The 21,863-nt window shown below is 42.3% G+C and overlaps 1 protein-coding gene across 4 annotated transcripts in view; it reads right to left on the bottom strand.

Annotated features, from left to right (window-relative positions):
- The window catches only part of ARHGAP22 (Rho GTPase activating protein 22), a 150,800-nt gene that overhangs the window by 27,356 nt on the left and 101,581 nt on the right, over positions 1–21,863 (bottom strand). For 2 of the 4 annotated variants that reach the window (XM_050305597.1, XM_050305599.1), the window contains one exon: positions 16,533–16,709. In XM_050305597.1, the coding sequence (XP_050161554.1) occupies positions 16,533–16,709 (177 nt within the window). Of the gene's footprint in view, positions 1–2,514; positions 2,759–16,532; positions 16,710–21,863 lie in introns of those variants that run through there. The other 2 variants (XM_050305598.1, XM_050305601.1) reach the window with 2 other exon arrangements.

Here is a 21,863-nt window from a genome sequence, read left to right as displayed (position 1 = left end):
TGCCTCCCACCTTGGTTTGGCAGTCCCACTCCAGCCCAATCCCAACTGCACATCAATGCCTTTCTCTTTACCTTGAGCCTGAATCCTAATTTTTCTGGGGAAGCACAAGAAAAAATATTTCACCCAAGCTAAGTTTATTGCTAACTGCAACTTTCCCTCTGTTATATTTTTCCAGTTACACTGCATCTCTGTTTTTTCTTTATCCTACTTTTTTTTTGCTGAGCCATAGACAAGGGCCACCAGAGATACTGCTCAGAAGAAAGACTGCTCTCAGGCTGAGTCTTTTGGCAGTAAGAGCACTATGGTTGGTGTTCAGAGAGAAAAGGCACAGAGCTGCAGTTAGAGTGGGACTGGAAAGTTGGCTGTGGAGAAATTGTTCATCAGTACAGAGGCTGCAGAACTTGTCCATATCATAGAAAAGGAAAGTGGTGCCAAGGTTCATAAAAAGAGGAAGCTAAGAGCTATCTCTGGAGTGGGGCTGGAAAAGGACTGTCAAAGGCAAGCTGGAGATGCTGACAGTTCCAGGCTTGCAGAAATCTTTCATGTGGGCATCTGCTGGGGGACCTTGATGAAGCCTGCCCTCAGGAGAATTACCACCAGGGCTCTCACAGCCACACTGGTACCAGACATAGCAGATGTGCCTACTTCAGTCTCCCAGGGTTAAACAGGGCAAACTGAGGAAGGGATGTCCTGCTAGCCCTATAGTGTTCATCTCACCTCAGTCAGGTCTCAGAAGACCTTGTCAAACTATGTACTAAAATGTCCCTGAAGCTACCAGGTTATGAGAGCGTCTCTGGGTTGGACAGGGACTGCATTGCCTTGCAAGGAAAAGCTAATGTGGAGCCAGTCACACAGAGCCTCATCCGCCGGTTCCTCGAGGCACAGGCCTGTTTTTAATCACCGGGGCCTGCAGCTCAGACTGAACTTGGCAGCGCTTCACTCCATTTGATGATCCCGCTGGAAGACATTAAAGCCTTTTTCTTCATTCAGAAGAAGGGGAGCCAGTGCCATCCAGTCACACTCCAGACAGAATTAGGCTGGAAATAAAGTCAAAAGCTTGCTAGCAACCTAAGGGTTAACTTTCCTTGTCATACCCTTATCTGTAGCTAGACCTTTTTGTTTGGTTTCAAAGGAGAAAAAAAACTCCAGCGTGCCTGGAACCACATCCTTAATCTCAGAAAGATTCAAGAGATACCAAAAAAATGGGCTAGCAGAGCTACAGAATTTCTGTCCTCCACTCCAACAAGCTGCCTCTGTTCTTTAAAGATTTAGGTGACTCTTTGTGGAAAAAGCGAGCCAGGAATGATGTACTGAGTAAGACACAGGCAGGCTTTCTGTCCTGGCCTGAATAACTCACCCACCAGCTCCAGGCATACAAAGCCTATACATTCAGCTATGTTGTCCAGACATGCAGTGGGCAGGAAAATATATGCTCCCTGCTACATTTTTCCTCTTCAGAGCTCTGATTTCAACCAAAATAAACTGAAGACAGAGATAAAGTCAGTTTTTGAGTAGATTTTTTTTCATGGGGAGGACTGAGGACTCCGTATGTGCTTAAAAGGGTAAAAGTCCAGACACACCTACGTCAGCTGTATGTACAGCTTATTACACACACGTTAAAAGATGTGTGGGAAGATAATCAGGCTTACACCTGGATGCTGCTGTACAACAGAACATACACCCGCGCACGCATGTGGTGCCTCACAGACAGGCGGTTTACGGATATAAATGCTGTGTACGTGCTCACCTGCACAGGTAAGTGCCTGCTTTTACCTTCCCACTTTCATTCTTAGTTTCCCATTTATCTGTCCTTCTCACACATGAAAGCACTGAGAAAAAATCACGGGCAGATATTCAGAAATGCATTTGCTTCTACAGCACAAAACACACACAAACCTATAACTTGTTTTCCCTCCCCTAGCCCACCCAAGCACACACTATGTGAATTACTGCAGCAGCAACAGAGAAAGGAGTTGCATGGTGGGAGCCATATGTACCTACAAGAAAAGATAGTCCTGAACAACTAAGCATTCCAGTCAGCCAGAGAATTCAAGAATGAGGGAAAAGAAAGGAAGCAACAGAGAATTAAGAATCGAGAAAAAATTATGAAACAACTTGCTCGTGGTCACACAAATGGGTCTGTGCTAGAACTGTGTGTCTTCTGACACTCCATACAAAGATTAACTTCCATATACTAGGAGTTAATTGTTCTCAATCACATACATCCATTTAAATACTCTATCTAAAAGCAAAGAGAAACACCGTTCCCCAGAACTATCTTCAAAAGCAAAGAGAAACAGCTCTCCCCAGAACTATCTTCAAATGCTAGCTTGGTCTCCACTGGTATTTTTGGCCATGGGACAACGACTCTGTCTTTCCCACTCTTTCCCCCTCTATAAAGTCAGCTCCTATTTTAGATTCTTAGCTTCTGTCTAAGGTTAAACTCAAATATCTGTTTTTCCTCTAGGAAAAGAAAACCATAACAAATCTAAACTCTGGAAAATCATCTCATACCTCTCGTTCTTGTGCAGCACTCCGCTACATGACAGGCGCTGAGCTTCAAGCAGAAACCAGGCAGTGTCAGACAGCAGGAGCGGCAGAGAAAGAAAGTCCTGACTTCAGGCATCAGACACATTCTGAGTCCCAGCACTGGCAGCTTTCCATTCACCCAGCGCTTCAGAGCGGAGAGCAGCCGATCTGCCCTGGGAGATAATCTCGGCAGCACATCTGGTCTTAGCTCCACAACTCGGCATTAATTATGACTTGTGCAGAAAGCATTTGAAATATCCAATGAGATGCAGAGCTCCCTGACTCGTTCCGCACAGGGAAGGAAAGAGGAGAAAGACAGGCAGGTAGGGTCTTGCCCACCCTCGAAGCGGCCGCCAATGTAAACAGCAGCTAAGTATGGGTCACAAGTTTTAACAAAGGCATCCCCCATCGGCTCTGTAATATATTCATGCTCTAATTGCTTGTCAGATCTATTCTAGATAGCTGGAAAAGCTGAGCAACAGTTGCCGTCTGCATGCCACACTCTGGATCCCTTCCTGATACAGGCAATATTAGCTGTGCTGCTGGCAACCTGGTGCCCTGGTCTGGCCCCTGATCTGCTTGCAAAGCACCAGAAGCAGAAACCTCATTTTGGAGGGGAACATTTCCCCACAGTAGCCTTAGCATGCTCTAAGAGTACCTCCACAGCTGTGGGACATGTGGGAAAGTTTTACAAAGCCTAGGAAAATCTACAGTGCTTCACCTGTGCACGTTTTTTTGGTACTTCTAGCCTCTGTTTTAGCTTTTTGTAGAGAAATTGCCTGACAGTTAATAGCTCAGCTAAATAACTAGTAGGGGAGGGAACTAAAAGCTCCTTATATGTGAACCTATACACAGTAACTTTGCTTGCAGGAAAATATTCACCCCCCTCAGCTCCTGCTCTCAGAGCAAGAAGCCTGTAGTTAAGTAAAATGCTTATCACACAATGCCCCATGCAGTTAGACAGAGGTCAGCTCTCCATCCCATTCACAAAATGCACTCATGTGACTACAAATCTGCAGCAGTCACCACCCAAAACCTTTTTCACGAAGCTTCTGGGTAATTTTATCAAGTTAAGCTAACTTCTTCTCCCTCTGCAGGGAAACAACAACAGCAAAGTTATCCCTGCCCACAGCTGCTCATCTGCTTCAACTATTAAAATATGTCTGTGGTCACTGTAGAGAGTACATTCACCTGAACTTAGTGACCCACCACCTTCTTAGCTACACTGTGGCCCAGCTTGAACACACATGCCAAAGAAGACACTGACCCAGTAGTCAAGCTCTGAGATTCCAATCAGCGAGAGTGTTGTTCCACAACTAACTTCTCTACATTCTCTGTTTTGACCAAAAAGATCCTGAAGAAGAGTACCCCTCACTACAGGTGAAGGCAGTATCAGGATCAAAAGCTCCAGTTCTTGAAAATGGTGTGATTCTTGGGGCTGCCCTATGCAGTGCCAGGAGTTAGACTTTGATGATACTAGTGGATCCCTGCCAACTCAAAATATTCTATGATTGGCAAGGTAGTAAGGTATTCCTTAGCTATTCAAGGTATACCCTCAGCAGCATGGTATTGCACAGCTAGACATCAGAAGCTCAGACAACACACTAGACACTATTTAAAGTACACTACAGAATATCTGGAAAGTGATGGAAATCCTTAAACAAAAGGTACAAATAAGATCCTGGGTATTCCTCACGCTTTAATTATCCTCTCTTCCCTTGTTGTGAACACACCAGGCTGCAAGTTAGGGAGAGCCTGCCCACAGTGCTAACTCTTCTAAACAGCAGAGATTTTTGGCACTATTCCCTGGAATAATATCTCAAAATTTGTCCCATCTGTTAATAACATTATGGAGCCTAAGACTCAGTGTTTGGGATAGGAGCCCAGGAGATAGCAAATGCAGACTTTTATTCTTCCATTCGCTTCTCCATTTCTGTTTTCCGTCTCTCAAAACACAGAAACAAGGAGGTATGCAATGAAATAGAAAGTCATGCTGTTTAACATGGATATTGTTATACCCAAAGTATAATTAACCTGTGAAATTCACAGTGTTTCTGTGGCCAAGGACACAGCATGACTCAAGCACGATTAGACTTCACCAGAGCTTATAACGCTATGAGTTGTAAGAAAGAAGATGAAACTGATGCAAACTCTTTTCCAAAGAGCAAGTCCAGCTCTGATGAGAAAAAAAAGCTGGAGCACACACTTGCTCACATAAGCATCATAACTAAAGCAGAAAATGGTAGCTGCTTCAGTTTATTCCCTGCACAAGGTAACTGTGCAGCTGTAGGTGTCCTGTGACAGCAACCTTGTGCTACAGCCTCCAGTTACCACCTATCTTCTTACATGAAACAACTTTCAATACTTTTAAAAACCTGTTCAAATTCATGACTTAGACTACAGAATATAATGAGACTGGAATAAACACTATATATATATATAAAAAAAATTTTTCTTCTGTGTTTTTAATTTCCAGGTCATACTTGGATCCTGCTTTCTCTGTTAACCCCATTTTCAACAATGAAATCCAAGATTCTCACATAATCACTGGATTGCAGGGGCTGAAGACTCTAAAAGTATACTTGACACTGCAAGAATAGCAAAAAAGTCCAAAGAGTCGTCCACATTGCGTATAAACTACCATCTGGTAGTTTTCACCTGGAGATCTCCACATACACGTGTGCCAAGGACAAAAGGGGTAATGGAGATTGAACTCTCTCTTTCCCCACTTCTATGAAGTCGTTTAGCTGTAGAAAAGTTTACTACTTGGCAGATCTTATTTTCTAAAGAACTTAGGTTTATTAAACAGTAAATCTCACATGAACTTGCTGCTGGGGTGCTGGTGGCATTTTCTTTCCCAGGGTCATTGTAGGGACAGAGTCCTAGCACCACTGCAGTTACTCTCCTGCAGATACTGGAACACAGAGAAAGCATTCTGCCTATATATGTCACTACAAGCCTTGAGACTGGCTGGTAAGTTCACTACAGCTCACACAACCTCTGAAAATCCAAGCATGTTTTAGGCTTGGCATCTAACTCAGGTGAAATTCAGTCTCGAATCTGGTTGCAACAGACAGGTGAACCCACATGGACTCAGAAAATATTCCTCCTCATCTCTGATTGTGAGTAAACTTGTTGGCTTCTACAGCTCTAGCAAGTGCCCATAGGGTGTGGGTATTTTTAGATACTGGCTTAGACGATGAGCTAATATAGTCAAGCGGATCTGAGGGAGTTCAGATCTAGGAAATTGCTCCATCTATTTGTATAGAAAGGGCCTAGTGTCAAAGTTAGAACAAGAGCTGAAGTTCCCTAATTTTCAAGAAGGTTGAGCCTCGTACAGGCTCATTTTTTAATCCAGGTAAGCACGGGCATTTGAACGTCTTATATCTGCTGAAAGCTGGTAGTGAACTGTTTACAGGTCATCAGTCACAAAGCTGAACTAAGCAGGAAAGACTTCAGCAGTATGTCTTCTGTACAGAAAACTTCCCCTCCACTTTCCTCCTGCTCCAGACTCTTTGGTCAGAATCCTCTCCAAAAAAATTATGACCCCCACACCCCTCACCTACTGGGGTCTCAACCTTTACTGGTGAAATTAAATCTTCTGAGAATAAACAGGCTTCTGCTTATTGACTGATAAAACAGTTCACTCTGGGTTAAACATTAGCAAATATCTATACTCACCCTTCCATAACAGCAGATTCTGCCTAGCCTGCGTGAGGTGTCTTCCCAGCTCTCTAAAATATGTCAGAATAGGAACTATGGAGCACTGTAAATTACCCTGTCATGGACTCCGACCAGTTTATGCTCTAAAATTGAGATTTTTAACTGTGTGCTCACAGAGAAAAGATGATAAACCTAAATATCACTTAACCATGGCATTCTGAATCCAGAACCAACCCCCTCTGTTTGTTGCTCTGTTTCTCTCTAAACAAAGGCAAGACCATTTAGAGAACAAAACATCAAGAGCAATAAAAAAGTAGCTTTTAGCAAATAGTTATTTGGTGCTCTGGAAAACTTCTTTCTCCCCACAACCTAAGATCATACTTTACAGAACCTTTTTGTTTACTGACTCTTGAATATGTCTATGTTTAAAAGAGAGCTTCCATACCATTGTCAAAAGCTATGTCTGTAGAAAGCCCCTGACCAGCAGATCATCTCTTTTAAGTGTACTGTATGTTGATGCCCCTAGAGCACAGAAAACTTTACAAAAATTCTGAGTGTAAGTTAGTTAAAAAATAGTTATGACATAGTTTAATTGTTGCTACCAGTGTCTCATCACTAGAGATAGATGAGAATTCCAGATGTAGGTTCAAATGCAAGGATCAGATCACGGAGTCTGACACCTGTTGCTGATCATCATCTCTAGTACAGAATGAAAGGATTCACCTGGATTTCTAGCCATCTAGAAACGTGGGAGGGCCTGTGATCTAGACTCACAACCAAAATTTAGCACACCAGGCACTTTTACCCATTCAGAAAACCAAACAGGTTCATGTCCTGCAGCTTTTCCATATCCCAGGCCTTCCCATATCCCAAGGTTGAAAACCTAAGCACTATCAGTCACTGAGGTGCAGACAGGATCAACACTGAACACCCTGGATGTTTATCCAGATCAAAATTCAGCAGAAATGCCTCTGTCAGTCTCTAACTTGCAATTGGAAAACTCACTAACAGGTAAATTGTATATGGTTTCACTTTTTTGTATCCTCAAACTCAATCAATGGTGAAAATCTGTTAGCTAATTCCATTCAATTATCTTTATCTTTATCCTCCACTGACCAACTTAAATCCTCAATCAATAAAAGCACAACTTATAGCTTCACCACACAAGCAATAACATCATCTCAGTTCCAGCAACAGCTGAACCTGACTGGCTGTGCTTGGGGAAGGGGTAGCATTTAATTCCAATTTGTAAAATGGATAAAACATTTCAGCAAATTTGCTAGCCTATCAAGAACACTTCTAGAAGAGGTAAAGAACTGAATGTTCCCTTCTCTGACCTGCAACTCAGAAGACATAAGAGGAAATTGCAAGTCCAATTACATGATGATGAAAGATTAAAAAAAGGAGCAACTGTGGAAGGTAGAAGGTTAATATTAGAAAGGAAAAAAAAGAGATGGTGGATTGTCATGGTTTTGCCCAGTCGGCCAGCCCCTGGGGCTGAGGATAGTTTTGTCCAGGTGGATTTCTGGACAAAAAGCCAATCAAAAGTTCCAGTAATGCCTTTGTTAATTACATATTTAAGAAAACGGAAAAGAAGGCTTGTTATGCAGTTGAAAATTAGAAGCAGCAGCCATGTAGGAGAGGTGGCAGTGGGCCCCGAGGTGGGCCAAGGCCTCCTCCTCCCCAGCTTGGGCCAGAGGCAGGTGCGGCACTGAAGCCCGCCTCCTCTCTTGTAAGAGAGTGAAGAAAAAAAAACTTCAGAGAACTGACTACTTGGACAGAAACCACAGCAGAAGAATTCCGGCAAAGAGATAAGGGACCTTCAAGGTCAAAGCTAGCAGCCGGAGGAGAGAAAAGAGAAGTAAGAAGGGGGGCTGTTTCTCCCCCCTTTCGCTCTCTCCCTTCAGCAGGGAAAAGACTGAAAAGTAATCCCTACCACCTGTAGAAGATTGTTGAGGTGAGGAGACCCCCCATGCAGCTCACAGAGGAGCTTGTGGATGTACCAGGAACTGAGACTTCATGAGAGGGACTGAAATGAAGCAGAGTCCTGTTGAAAGTTTATGACCCTGAAGGGACGAGGCTTACACTGGAGCAGACAGCTTGGGTAGGCTTGGGATCTCAGTGAGACATCCATGCTGCTACTGCTGAAGGTTTGTAACTCTGAGAGAGATGAGACCTACGCTACAGCAAATAACGGCTTGGGTAGGGATGTTGGGATCCATGTGTGGAATCCATGCTAGACCCATGCCGGAGAGGTCTATCAAGGACTGTTCTCCCTGGAGAGGGACCTCCACAGGGAAACGGGTGGACTCATAAGCCATTATCCCCTGTGACTCTGTGGTGAAAATCCATGGTAAGCAAGTGTCCCCTTGCAAGTCCATAGAAGAAAAAACCTTCAGAATCTGGGTAACCCCCAGCCTCTGGTCTTAGCCCAGGAAGGGAGTAGGCCCAGCCCTGGAAGATGACAGAGAACAAGAGAGAAAGAGAAAGAGTTCCAACTGCGACGAGAGTGCTGCAGAGTTATTGAAGAGACCTGGAGCTCCGAAAATGGAGAAAAAAACTGCTTCTCCTCTTTGAACTGATATAAAAGGGGAGAGAAATGCACAGGCATTGTCACCTCTCCATGGCACTTGGTAGCTGAGGAGAAGAGGAAAGCAATGTATTATTGAAGAAAACACAAGCCCCATCATATTTTATCTAAAGATGAATTGTTTCTCACAACACGAGGCATATGAAGTTAATGACTGCTTCCAGAAATCTTTCTTTGATTGTCCAGGTAGACTTATCTTCTATGAACACAATTTTATTTTTAATCCATATGTTATTTTTTTTTTGAGACAATGAATTTCACATTTCAATTGTGCTCCACAGGAAATCTTTTTTTTTTTTTTTTTGGTTCAAACCTTGTCACTGTGCACTGTTCAAATTCTCCTTAGATGTGTCATTTTATCCATCAGACCTTCCTGCATTTTTTTCTATTCCAAGAACATTTCCAAAGTAATTCTCTTTTGAGAAATGGATTCAGATGGATAGATCTGACATCTTGATTGCATATACAATTTCTGGAATATAAGACCAATTCAGGGCAGAGCTTGTATTAAAAATTCTACCCTGAGCTCAAAAAACCTTTCCTAGCACAAGTTTCATTCAAATAAAAAAATACTCATATGACATTTCACTATCAAATCAGCATTTCCCAACCAAAAGAAGTTCCATCAAGCAAATCCCATGAAAAGCTTTACCCTGTTCACATGCAAGTGTTACAGAAGTAATTTCTGTTGGCAATTTTTCTCTACCTGCTATCTGGTTGAGCAGAGGCACTGAGAAGCTGCCTGTCATTCCCCAGCTCGGGCTACCTGCTCAGATTGTCCACGGTAACAGATAAAGCACTGCAAATTCATTCACCTGATGACAAACTGCATCATCCTTCAGAAGCCACTGGAACTAAGCTGGCTAATGACAACTGGAGATGGTGCTGCAGTGCAGAACTCATGCTGCTGCCTGGGGCTTTTGAAACCAGTAGTGGGGGACTTTCCCCCTGACAAGCCCTGACAACAGTACTCCAAGAACAGCCATTTTTGCTCTGTGCTGACCAGGTTACTGCATGGTCTGCACGCAGAGCCCAGACCAGCTTAGGCTCTAATAATGAATGCCACTGAAAGCTTTGACCCAGCAGCTTTAAAGGTGAAATACATGCAAGGAGCAGGATCTGACTTCTAAAGGTAAGATCTTCAAAAGTCAGTAAGGAACACCTTTTGCCCTTGACATGCTTTAGTACTGCTTTTAGTTTTAGACCCTTTCATCAAATATTTATACACACTGATAAGAACCATTCTGCATCTTCTCTTCTTCAGGCTAAGCAATCCCAGCCTCCTCAGCTTCTCTTACTAGTTTACTTGCCACAATCCTTTAATCATTTTAGTGGTCTTTCACTAGACTCACTCCCATAAGCCCGTGTCCTTCTTGTCCACGGACACCAGAATTGGAGAAAGAACTACAGATGTGGTCTTACTAGTGCTGAGGGGAAGGCTCACCTCCCTGAACCTGCTGGCAATGCTCTTCCTAATGCAGCCCAGGAATTTGTTGGCCACAAGGGTGCATTGCTGGCTCGTGTTCAACTTGTCCAACAGCATCACAGGTGCTTCTCTGTAAAGATGCTTTCCAATCAGTCAGCTCCCAACATGCACTGTTGCCTATTATCAACTTCAGGTGCATTACTCTCTGTTGAACTTCATGGAGTTCCTGTTCACCCATTTCTTCAGCCTGTTGAGACCCCTCTAAATGATGACACAATCATCTGATACACCAATCATTCTTCCCAGTACCATCTGCGAGCTTGCTTGAGAGTGTACTCTGTCCCATTATCCAGGTCATTACTAAAGCTGCTAAACAGTACACTGGCTGCAGTGTTACCCTTCGCACCCCTAACCAGATTCAACTACAGATGTCCTTTAACTTTCCTAAGTCCATTTCTGCATGCTCAGTTTCTCTGTATTCCTCTTCTTAAGTCACTGGTCCCTGCTTCCACTTCTATGCTTTCTTTGTAGGTAGTGAACTTTGTCAGGAGAGCTCCTTGTCCACCCATGACACCTTTGCTTAGTTTCCTGCACAAGCAGGAGTGTTGTTTGAGCTTGAAGTATGTAAATCTTGAAAATCGATGTGATCTCCTGGTCTCCTCTTCTCTCCAGGATCATATCCCATGGGCTTCTTCCAAACGTATTTCTGAGAAGGTCAAGGTCCAGGATTCCAGACAATCTTTCTATCTGCCTTCAGAGTGGCTCTTTTACAGACAGTCATTGTCACCTCAGGCAAGTTAGCTGACTGCTCAATAATTCAGATTCTTCCTTCACAGAAAATGAGGACAATTGCCTTTCCCTACCTCAAGGCTGTAACATGATGGTAAAATATGCTGGTCATAAAGTAGTAATAGAAGCCCCAGATGTATCTGACAGAGATAAATTAGAAAAAAAGAACTTAATCAGATCTTAGATCTTAAAAATTTCTCTGTTGTAAACAGTTTCAGCAGCATCATCTCCTCCCAACTCACTTTAGTTACATGCTATATCTCAGTTTCTATATCCAAAAGTGTACCATCTGCTTGTGATACCTTTGCCTGGGGCAAGGCTAACCAGCACCTCCTTGCAGATGATTCATGCATCCCCTAGTCCTGGGCAAATATCTGAACTCATAACCCCCATCATCTTCCTCTTCCCTTGGCTGGGCCCATCTCCCAGCATTAGACAACAGGGAAGAGCAAACACTGATAAGCTGCATCAGGCGCCAGCTATCTCTGTGTAGAGATAACAGCACATATCAGGCACAACAAACACCCAGCGTCACTCCCCACACACCTGGGGGAGCCTGCACAGGGGAAGCCCACCCTCACACCTAGTGAAGGGGCTCCTCTTGACCCAGTCGGGAATCTTACTTGAGACTGTCAGTCTGGGGGAGCCCACCAGCAAGAAAGGGAGCAGAAACCTCTTCTTAGTCTTCACACTGGGCAAGTAACAGAAGCCACCTCCCTGCTCTTCATTACTGTGGTATCTTAGCATCTTAAATTCACTGATATGGCTCTTTGCTTATGATGCTCTTACTGGAAAATTCCCATCTTACAGGTGAAAAAGTGAAACTCAAGACTCACAAAACTTAATCCTAGCTCCTAAACAGTCTGGCATTCAGGTGGACAGGCATCTAATACCAATACCTGACCCTTCACAACAGGTCATGTTTGCTTTCATGCAGGTGTTATCTGAAAGACATTTACTTATTCAAAGCAGAATTCCTAATTAGGCCTTTGTAGGGCTAGTCTTCCATTTTCTCATAAGGACATTGACTCAGGAATTAAGTTACACCTCAGAGACTTGTCCCACAGTTTGCAGCTCTCTACAAGACAGGATCTGCAACAGGGCCCTGGTTGCCAAAAAAAAAACCCCAAAACATTCTCTGCACTGTTTGCTGGTTTATCTATATGGGAAAGACATCTGGAATTAATGATAGTGGAGTGGCTTCCTTAGTGGACAGTTCCTCAGACCCCGCCAGTTAAACTGTGACTATTCCTCCTGAGTAGAGAAACTTCCTGAAGCTCTTGCAACACAATTACTTTGTCACAGGTTAAAGCTCTCCATGTTTGCCTAAGGGAAACACATCCCTTCCAACTGCTTCACCTCCCCTGCATCACAAGTAACTGATGAAAGCTTGGGATGAGGAGGAGGAGAAATTAGGATAAAGTAATGGAGAAAGAAAGGGGCTGAAACATGTATTTCTGGCAGAGGAGCAAGGAACTGCTCATGGCAAGACAGAATATGTAAACAGAAGAAAACAAACACAAACATAAATCAAGATTAACACAGAATTATTCTGTCCCCATGCAATGTTGGCAGTGTGCTGAGCTGTGAGATAGAGCTATACCACTTTGCCTTCAACTCAGGCACCAAAAAGCCCAGGTTTTGTATCTCATGGCCAAAAATTCAGTCCTAGACACATTCTGCTCTATAGCTGATGGAAGACAAAAATAAGGAAGGCATATCAACTGAGAGGTGAGTTGAAGAAAAGGGCTTTCCTTATAGTGGATGTACCTCTGCAGACTAGAAGTACAGCCCCACCCTACATGTACAGAGTTAGGAATGACCTCCTCTCTCCCCCAGCTACACCAAACACTTTCAATGCATCCAGCCTTGGAGGACACTAGGAAGGTCACTCTCACCCAAGCCTATGGCCACAAACCCTTTGAATTTAGCACTATAGCACTGCTACAAGCACTTCACATTAAAGAGCAGCTGCTGAACAGCATGACTGTAGGACACAGAGGGACTCTCCAGATAAGCTTTTAGTGGTGTAAACTTGAAATAAAATTTGTCACAGAAGTAAGGAGGACCATAGAAAACAGTTTTAATCACGCTCTGTCAGAATGTGCTCCAAAACTTACTTCTATCAAGTCACTGTGACAAACTTTTTTCTTAAAAACAATCAAAACATACAGAGTACTCTCAAATCTCAGTTTACAAAATCTTATGCTCTGAATGAGATGGGCTAAACTCAAGAATTAAGTAGCCTGAAACTCAAGGAAACTTGTTAGAAATTATTTTCCGTATAAACAAGGCAGCTCTTCTTCAAAAGACTCAGGAACTCTAGGATTTTATTTTAAAGCCACATTTGAAGTGTGTTTCAAAGAACGCATTCCATATGGTTTTTAAATCTGAATGTGTCTGCTATTATTAATTTGGGATCCTCAGCAGCTTTGAGGAGTTTTCTGTTTTATTTTAAGAAGCCTTTGCTGTTGACCTTTAAGCACAGTTCATGTGCTTGCATCAACACGTAAGAAGGTACCCTCAACCCTTTTTATTTATGTTTCTTCAGTACATCAGCAAAGATTACAGTGTGGTTAAGCCCCCCCTTTTATCTTTGCATAATTCTTTTTTACACCATATCAACCTTCTCCAGGGCTGGATATTTGCATATTAATAATGAAGGCTGCTTTTTAATTCCTCCCTTTAGCTTAATATATTAAATAGTGTTGATAGATAAGACTTGGCTCTCAAATTAGTGGTGGTAGCAAAGCAGAGTTCAAATTATTCAATTAAAACAGAGACAGCTATGTTTATTGTCCTCCCACATTTGAATTAAGCTGTAATCTCACTCAGAGAAAATGCCCTGCTCTGATTCTGATGGAGAAGATGTAAGTTTGATTATTTCCCCAGACTGACTAAAAACCATTTGGAAACAATGGTTTGAATGTCTTCAATGTTTCACAGGTATTGACATTCCTATAAATTCTTTGCAAAGTGCAGAGAAACTGAGGATGCAGCTCCATGATTCTTTAAGAAAATTTATGTGTGGGTTGCAGTCAGAATGAACAAGCATGCCCTCTTTTACCCCATCATCTCTCCCCCATGTCCCCATTGTGTTGGAACTACTAGTCCTGCAGCTGCACGGTTAGAAGTGCCAAGGAATAAATCTATTTACAAACTAATACTCCACCCTTTTTTTTTTCCTGCCAGGTCATTTCCTACTGCACAGTTGTTTAACTTCTAATGTGAGCAGAATGAAACCTGGTGGCAAGACATGGTTGCAATGGGAGAAAAAAACCACTTCTGACAGTGTTTACTACTTCAGTCAGCTCAGAGAAGTGACCACAGCATAAGAATCTGCCCATGCATCTTGTACTACAAAGCAGGCATAGCCATGCTAGCTTTAGTCTGCTGCATTTCAGTGTTAAGGCAGAGAGCTCAGGTCAGACTGATTGCCCAGGATGTACCCATGTTCTTGTGTAGTTTTAATCCACAGATAGGAGAAATCAACACTTAATTGCACATCTTTCCAACTCTGCAAACAGCAGTGCTTCTCTTCCACAGGGCTTAAGCCAGCTCTCACTGACATCCGAGCAGCCTTTACACTGACACTGATGGAACGAGATCAAATCTGCAGCATGTGAAAAGAGCAACAAACAGAAGCTGCTGTATTCCCCCTTGCACTGCTGTAGTCTCCCTGCCCACTTCCACATCCTCATGATTTCATTTTATGGTTCTATGGTATCTCATAAAATCCCAGTTCCTGGAATCAGTGTAAGAGAAACAGTAACCAAAATGTTATCTGATAGTTTTGCAGAGAAGTTTAGAGGTGCAGAAAAATAACATATTAATTAGGACAATACTACCCCACAAACAGACAAACAAAAAAATAAAAAAGGAAATCCATCCCTACCTTTATGCCATTCTGATGGTTTTATTTTTAAAATATTGGGATTTTAAATTATTTATTATTTTAATACTTAAAGATGTTTGATCTGAAACTATTTCAAGAGACTGGCAAAGCATGAGCAAAAAAAGAAGCCAAATTTGCACTGATACCCGCAGTGCTGACAATACCATGCCCTAAAGATAGTTGTTGCTAGAAACATATAGCATTTGTCTTGACTGTCTCTTTTTTCCTCAGAGTATTTCTTGGGTGCACATTGCAAAGCTGTAAAATACACACTATAAAGTCCACTACAAATGGCCACAGAAATACCAACTCATATTCTGAGACTTGTGATGGAAGACTTGCACTGAGCTTAGAGACTAAAAGACTTTGCACTGTGGACTGGAATTCAGAGTGAAAGCAAAACAAGCACGTATTCATGCCTGAGGAGAAATCACGGTAGACCCGTTTCTACTAAAGAAGAGGGCCTGTTCTGCTCACAGCACAACAGCATCACATGCAACCTCTCAGATCAGATACAAGCTAACTTTTGTACATACACCCTTTCTGCTAAGTGAAAGAAGGATCTAGGAAAAAATTGCATCAGTAGAGATTTTATCTCCTCCAGACAAAGCAAATGCAGCTACACAGAGACTCCAAATTTCAAGAGTCACTTAAAAGAAAAAGGAAAAAAAAACCCAAACCCAAACCAAAAACCAACAAGATAAAAGCGACTAACAAACATCCAGTCTTCTTAGTGACTTTGTGGTATTTGAGCCTCCCTCAATTGCATCAAGGTCACTTTTCTCACCCCTACATCCAGGAAAACTAGTAACTTCATTTCTGCAAAAGTAATTGTATTACCTAACCCTTATCTGGCACTTTTTTATCTGTACCCCTCAAAAGAGGTCGACAGCACTATCTTCATATGATAACACTATTTACATGAACTCCATCAGTAGCATGCAGGTGACTTCAAAGCCCAGTGTCCAGTACCAAGCCAGCAGCTGCTGCCACCAGCATGAACTCAGAAGAAAATATCTGTAAACCCTTGTTCTGTGCTAAACCACATAAACAACTCCTATCTAATCTACTGACTTGAGAATTCAAAGATTGTAGTATAATATCAATACCTAGAGTCTGGATTTTTTGTTCATTTTAACTACGGGAATTGTCAGCAGCTGTGTTACCTTACAGGTGTTCACTCAGTCTGACCCTGTTCTTCCTCAGGCTACACCCCCCACTAAAGCCAGTGGAAGCTTTGCCTTCTGAATGGGCCCTACATCAACTAGATTAGAAGTTTTGCTGCCTCTGGCTGGTATGGATGTTCAAGATGGGCATTTGCCCTTATGGAAGAAAACTGAGATAACTGGATAGACCCCCTCATGTCCATAAGGATACAAAAGGTCCACAGAATAATCTGCTGTGAAGAACTGAGTATTGACAATAGCAATATGTTTGTTATCATCACCCATTTCTGAGTCAGTTATACAGTCTGAATGTGCCTTTGCCTTCCATTCCTGTCCACTCCCTGGCAGGGAGGGGGGGGTGGATCAACCCAATCTCCTTGCTTCAAAACACTCCAGACAATCAAGAGCTTATCTAGACATCTCAGTGATTTTACAGTGTTACACATATCCTAGTATCACAAGAATATGTTTTACCTTGAGGCAAATGTTTTAATTTATGTGCATGTGAGCTATTTGCAATACCTCCACCAAATGGAGCCCATATAACCCGTCGGATGGCTTTTACCCAATCTTCCATTTCATTCTGGGAATTAGCCATGAGCAGGAAAGCCTCATGATTGACAGGCATCTTTTCCCGGTCCCCCGCACCACCTGAAAGACAGAATACAAATCTCTTTTAATATCTATTTCAGAGGAATGATCAAATTATTATTTTATTTGAGCAGTTTTACACACAACTCCTACACAGGTGCTGCAGCACCCACAAAGCACAGGTTGATAGAAGATCAAAGTGGAAGTGCAAAAAGGACATTTCCAGTGTGGGAACCTGGATATGTTGTATCTGCTGTCTCAGCAATAAGAAAGTGAAAGCACAGGCTCTAAGACCCCAGAGGAAAAGTACAAAATTAATTCCAAATAATACCTGAGCTGAGGTATTGAGAGATTATTACCCAGGAAGGGGACCAAAGGAATTGTAAGACATTTTAATGCTTCAGGTGCAGAAATCACAAGGTTATCCACTTACCCCAAGTCCTTGGGAATTTCTAGTCTCAATACAAAGAAAGGGACCCATTCTGCTTTTGAATCCAATTCAGAAGAAAGTTAAGACCTGGGAACATGAATCTGACTCTTCCACTTGACATAAGAACTTCAGAAGCTACTAACACTGGCATGCCACACCTCAGAAAAGTACTGACCAGAATATCAAACCCACTCAGCTGTCACATGTATGTGTCACTTGTGGATACTTCAAGACTTGAAACATTTTCACCCTTCTTTTCTTGTTTCCATTTTTAGGTCATCACTCACTTCAGTTAATTTAAATCTTCCCCTCACCCCTCATTTTATGTTCCAGAGCTGGATACAACCTATGAGTGAGTACCATATAAATGCACAAAAGCTTTGTGAAAGCAGCCTCTGTATGAAAAGGCTACTGATCCCGTCCAACACAGCAGCTGCATCACCAGGGGCCTGGAGCTTCTCCATCACCATGGAAACTGCCTTTGGCTTTGCTAAGGAGATAACATCTGAGCCCTTGTGTCACTGTCATTTCCACACTTACATGGATTTCAGCACCTACTGGAAGCTAAAGTTGCCAGCCCGTGCTGAGCAGCTGAGATTGCCTGTCCATGGAATTCAGAGATAAGAGCAGGATGATGGTATGCTTTGGTTTCTGCAGAGCTGGTTTAGCATACATAGAATGTGTGCTTCTTAAATCCTCTCTAATCTGGGTAAAGGAGCAAGCTGGGAGCTGCCTGCAAGCCAAGGAAGTACTTTTTCTTGCTATAATTGTTTTCTGGCCTCGACACACTCAGAAGCATATGCTGATTTGCAAAGCAAAAGTGGTAAAATGAGATATGCTGGGAAGTATTTTGTGGCTCTCCAAGAAGTTATTCACTGAACTGGGAAATTGAGGCGGTCTTTCAGTAAAGAGGAGAAACAACGGCCACTTGAGACTAGGCATTCAGCTTAAGAAACAAAAGCCATGATGTTTTATCCCCTGTGTATCCAAATTCTGCTTTTTTTTCCTCATAATATCCTCTTGGACAGTCTCCCATTTTGAATTTACTGAATTATTCATATTGTTTAAGATATATAAAGCAGAACAGCTCTCTAGCTCAAGGCTAGGATGCAGGCATCTGAACAGATCAATGTTCCACCTTACTCCGCTGCAAGGATGACATACTTCATCCTCTGCATACAGAACTGTCAGAGCAGGAAATTACAGTCTGCGAAACTCTTGTTACTGCCTAAATCTTTTACCAGCATACTCAGCCTGAAAGCAGAGGTACCTTACCCAGCAGACTGTGCCTTTTTTCACTATCACATATTTTATAGGAGGTATGATAGTAACAAAGAGGTTTTTCACAGCCCTCAACTCACAGAAGAAATGGGGTTCAGGATGTGGCATCTGTCAGATAAATGGTCACTAGCTCTTCAGTGGAACGAAACAGTCGCAAAAAAACAATTACTGTCTGGGTCACACCACCAGCAAACAACTAAGCTTGGTCAAGGTAAAACACACATATTGTCCTTAAGTTTAACAAGAGCAGCTGAGATCTTACCTACTTACACCACAAAGGGCAATAAGAGACCAGAATTAAATAACAAACTGCAAATTTAGTGGGAACAGCTGAACTAACCCATACAAAGACTGCCATAGGAAGTACAATAAGCAGACAAGGAAGACTTTTTACTGTACTTCTGCAGAAGTGGTGTCAGCATCTTCCCAAAGAATCACTGTACCATAAGGACCTGACTACAACTCCCCTTCCCCAAGATGTTATTTGACCAGCCAGCTGCTTTCTAAACCTTCATAGACATTTTTCATGCAAGCATTTAGTTAAAAAAAAAAAAACAAACTTCTATTTTAGTCTCTAAAATCTACAAACTGGATGGGAAAAAAAGATTCCTGTACACACCAGACCTGAGATTCTGCCAAAAACTACATATAGCTCCTCCATGTTTGGCTTTCCTCACTGAAACTTTAAATAGGAGCAAGGTCATGACCCTACAATTTGCCTGTGGGAGAGTCAGTAGTGACTAGACATGTAACTACAAGCAAATGAAGGCAACTCCACACATGGAGGCCAGCTTAGAAATAAGAATGTGCTTCAGAACTACTTCTTCAAGAAAGGATCATGTGTTAGTGTGATGTGAATATACAGTGGCAGAGCATGTAGACCCCATGTAGAAACGTTTTTCTTTTTTAGTGACATTTTACTCATTGAAGCAACAAGCAGAACTAGAGATCCCCAAAAGGCAGAATTTCGACATATACATTGTGGTAATATTCAACACATTTTGAGTCTTAGAAGTCATAAGAATAGGAAATGGTTAAATTCAAACACCTAAATCTTCTTAAAAAAAAAAAAAAAAACCCCAAGAAACAAAACCAAAAACAAACAAAAACAAACAAAACAAACAAAAACAATCCAAGAAAACAATGAACAATGTCACATGCACCTTCTTCAGAAGTCCAGAATTTCACCTGAAATTCATAGATGCTTTCTTTTCTGGGCTCAGGAAAGGATCTTTTTATGGATTTCAAGCTTCCATACAAACAAGACTGGGCCTCAGAGACCAATCCTGCATAGCTCAGGATTGCCATAGGTAGACATTCCAGTCCTTTTGCTGTAAGCTACTTTTGTCTCCAGACCAGAGTTAAAATACAACTGTCTGCAAACACAAACAGCGTGCAAGTACCTCAACAGATGTGGCAGAAACAGGGGACTTAACTTTGGGGATGAACAGTCCATCTGATTCAGCATTAGCCTATGACCACGGCATCCTGCATTCAGTTGCTTGCCTTGCTGCAGACTTGCAGTGCATGTTGTACAAGACGTACTGGATTCCATCCTTAAGCAAGCTGGCAGTGCTTTTTGCCTCCCATCTGGGTGTACAGAAACTGAACAACTTCAAGACTGGGAAAGGTGATGGCAACCATGTAAGCATATGCAGTAAACATAAAAGCCTAGAAAGATTAAGGGACTTGCTTTGTTACTGCTCACCATCAAAAGGGCTGCAGGTCCCAGCTGACTTCAACGCTTTGCCACCCCTGTCTTAAGGTATCTTTGTCAACGTGATTTACATACCCTGGTAGGTATCTTTGCCTGGAGGGAACAGAGCAGCTCTAGGCCCCCAGTTGCACTGCATGAATTCTCTCTTCCAGGTTTGGACTAGCTAAATCTGGCAGAACTGCTCTCCTTTGCACCTGCTTATGTGGTTTCTGCAATTGCATTTCATATGGTCTAGAAGCCACCTCCTGCTAATGTCAGCTATATAGCATTCACCTCAGAGTAATGTGCCATCTCCTAATCCTTAGAAAGTGTCCTCCTTTCAGCTCTCCCTTGTGCCCCACAACAGGGAAGGTTAAGTACTGAGACTGGGACTAAGTGACTTGCTGAAGGTCAGATGCAGGAGCGGGAATCACAATCTACACTTCAAAGCTCTTTTTACTGAAAATTCTTCTTTTTTTGACCATTCTTAGTCTGGTATGCATTCAATGGAAAGTGCAAAGTATAACGCTGCCATTAGGTTATATTTAGGTGTCCTGCCATGTGTTCCTGTTCAAAGAACCTGCAACAAACATTCAGTTGCATCTCTCCCTTTATACAGCTATTCCAATGAGGAAAAGTTTGAATTTTTTGTTTGCCTTGAACCTCATTCGCTCAAGCTTAACCTTCTTAAGATCATTCATGAAGCCAAGCCTTAGATCCCCTTTATCTGAGGGAGAAGTTCAGGAGGAACAGGACTAGACTTCCATGTTGAAGATGTTCCTGCCCCATTGCATATAAAAGGAAGAACTTTTATATTCTCAAGTAAAGATGCTGTTGGGTTCTGCTGAAGTTGGTAGTTTCTTTTTTTTTTTTTTTTTGCTTAGATAATTTCTCTTCCTTTTACCCCCGCCATCTGGTGTGCCTTTCACCCATTTCTTATGTCATTCTGCTTACTGATGTGTTTGTACGTTGTCATTACATCAACCCTACTGAAAAGTTACACAATTACAACAACTTGCGTATGTACATATATTTGCATGTTTGTATTATATATTACAAGCTTGTTTATATGTTTGTGTTGCTTTGGTGTGGATAGTAATTCCACTATTTTCAGTAAGCGTGAAATTTAGTTGGCTTTGTGCTGCTGCAGCGCACAGGGAGGCAAATGGCAGTTGAAGCCTAAATTGTGAAAGGGGTGGTTGGTGGGTAACACAAGGCCCAGCTGACGTGTTTGCCCTCAGTACTAAAGCAGGTAGAGACAGGAAGCCTTTGATTGCAGACAAGCAGCAACAAAGATCTTCACAAATGGACAAAAACCAGCACCCATAGCTGAACAGAACAATTGCAATGATTCATCTTCCCTGACTTGCTCTCTGCAATTGACTATGAGGTGAGTATCAGTATTCAGGGCTCAAAGATCTCCCTGATAATGAAAGAAGGTGAAAAATGAGATGAATTATGTCAAGATTAAGGGCTGCTCTATCAGGGGGAATCTTCCTGAACACATCGGGGGGGGTGGAAATAACACCAAAAAAGTCCCAAAACCCAGTCTTGATATTTGGGTTATGCAAAGAGACAAAAGAAGTATCAGTGAGTAAGCAAAAGTTCATTAAGATTGCTTGGAATAGACACTTGAAGACTAATTCCATTTCTTCAGTCTTTTTGCCTTTGATTCTAGCTAATGCTGAACCTCTATCCTAAGTATTCTCTACCCCAACCAAAGGTTTTCAAGAGCCTGAATGCCAGAGATAGACGCTGTCTATCGCAGCTGAATCTTGGGTAAACCTGCAATCAGCATCAGGTTAAA

This window comes from Myiozetetes cayanensis, unplaced genomic scaffold, assembly GCF_022539395.1.
Source record: "Myiozetetes cayanensis isolate MyiCay16 unplaced genomic scaffold, myiCay2020 scf10, whole genome shotgun sequence".
Classification (NCBI taxonomy): Eukaryota; Metazoa; Chordata; class Aves; order Passeriformes; family Tyrannidae; genus Myiozetetes; species Myiozetetes cayanensis.
The sequence above is the reverse complement of the archived record's forward strand: the minus strand, read 5'-3'. Positions and strand labels throughout refer to the sequence as shown.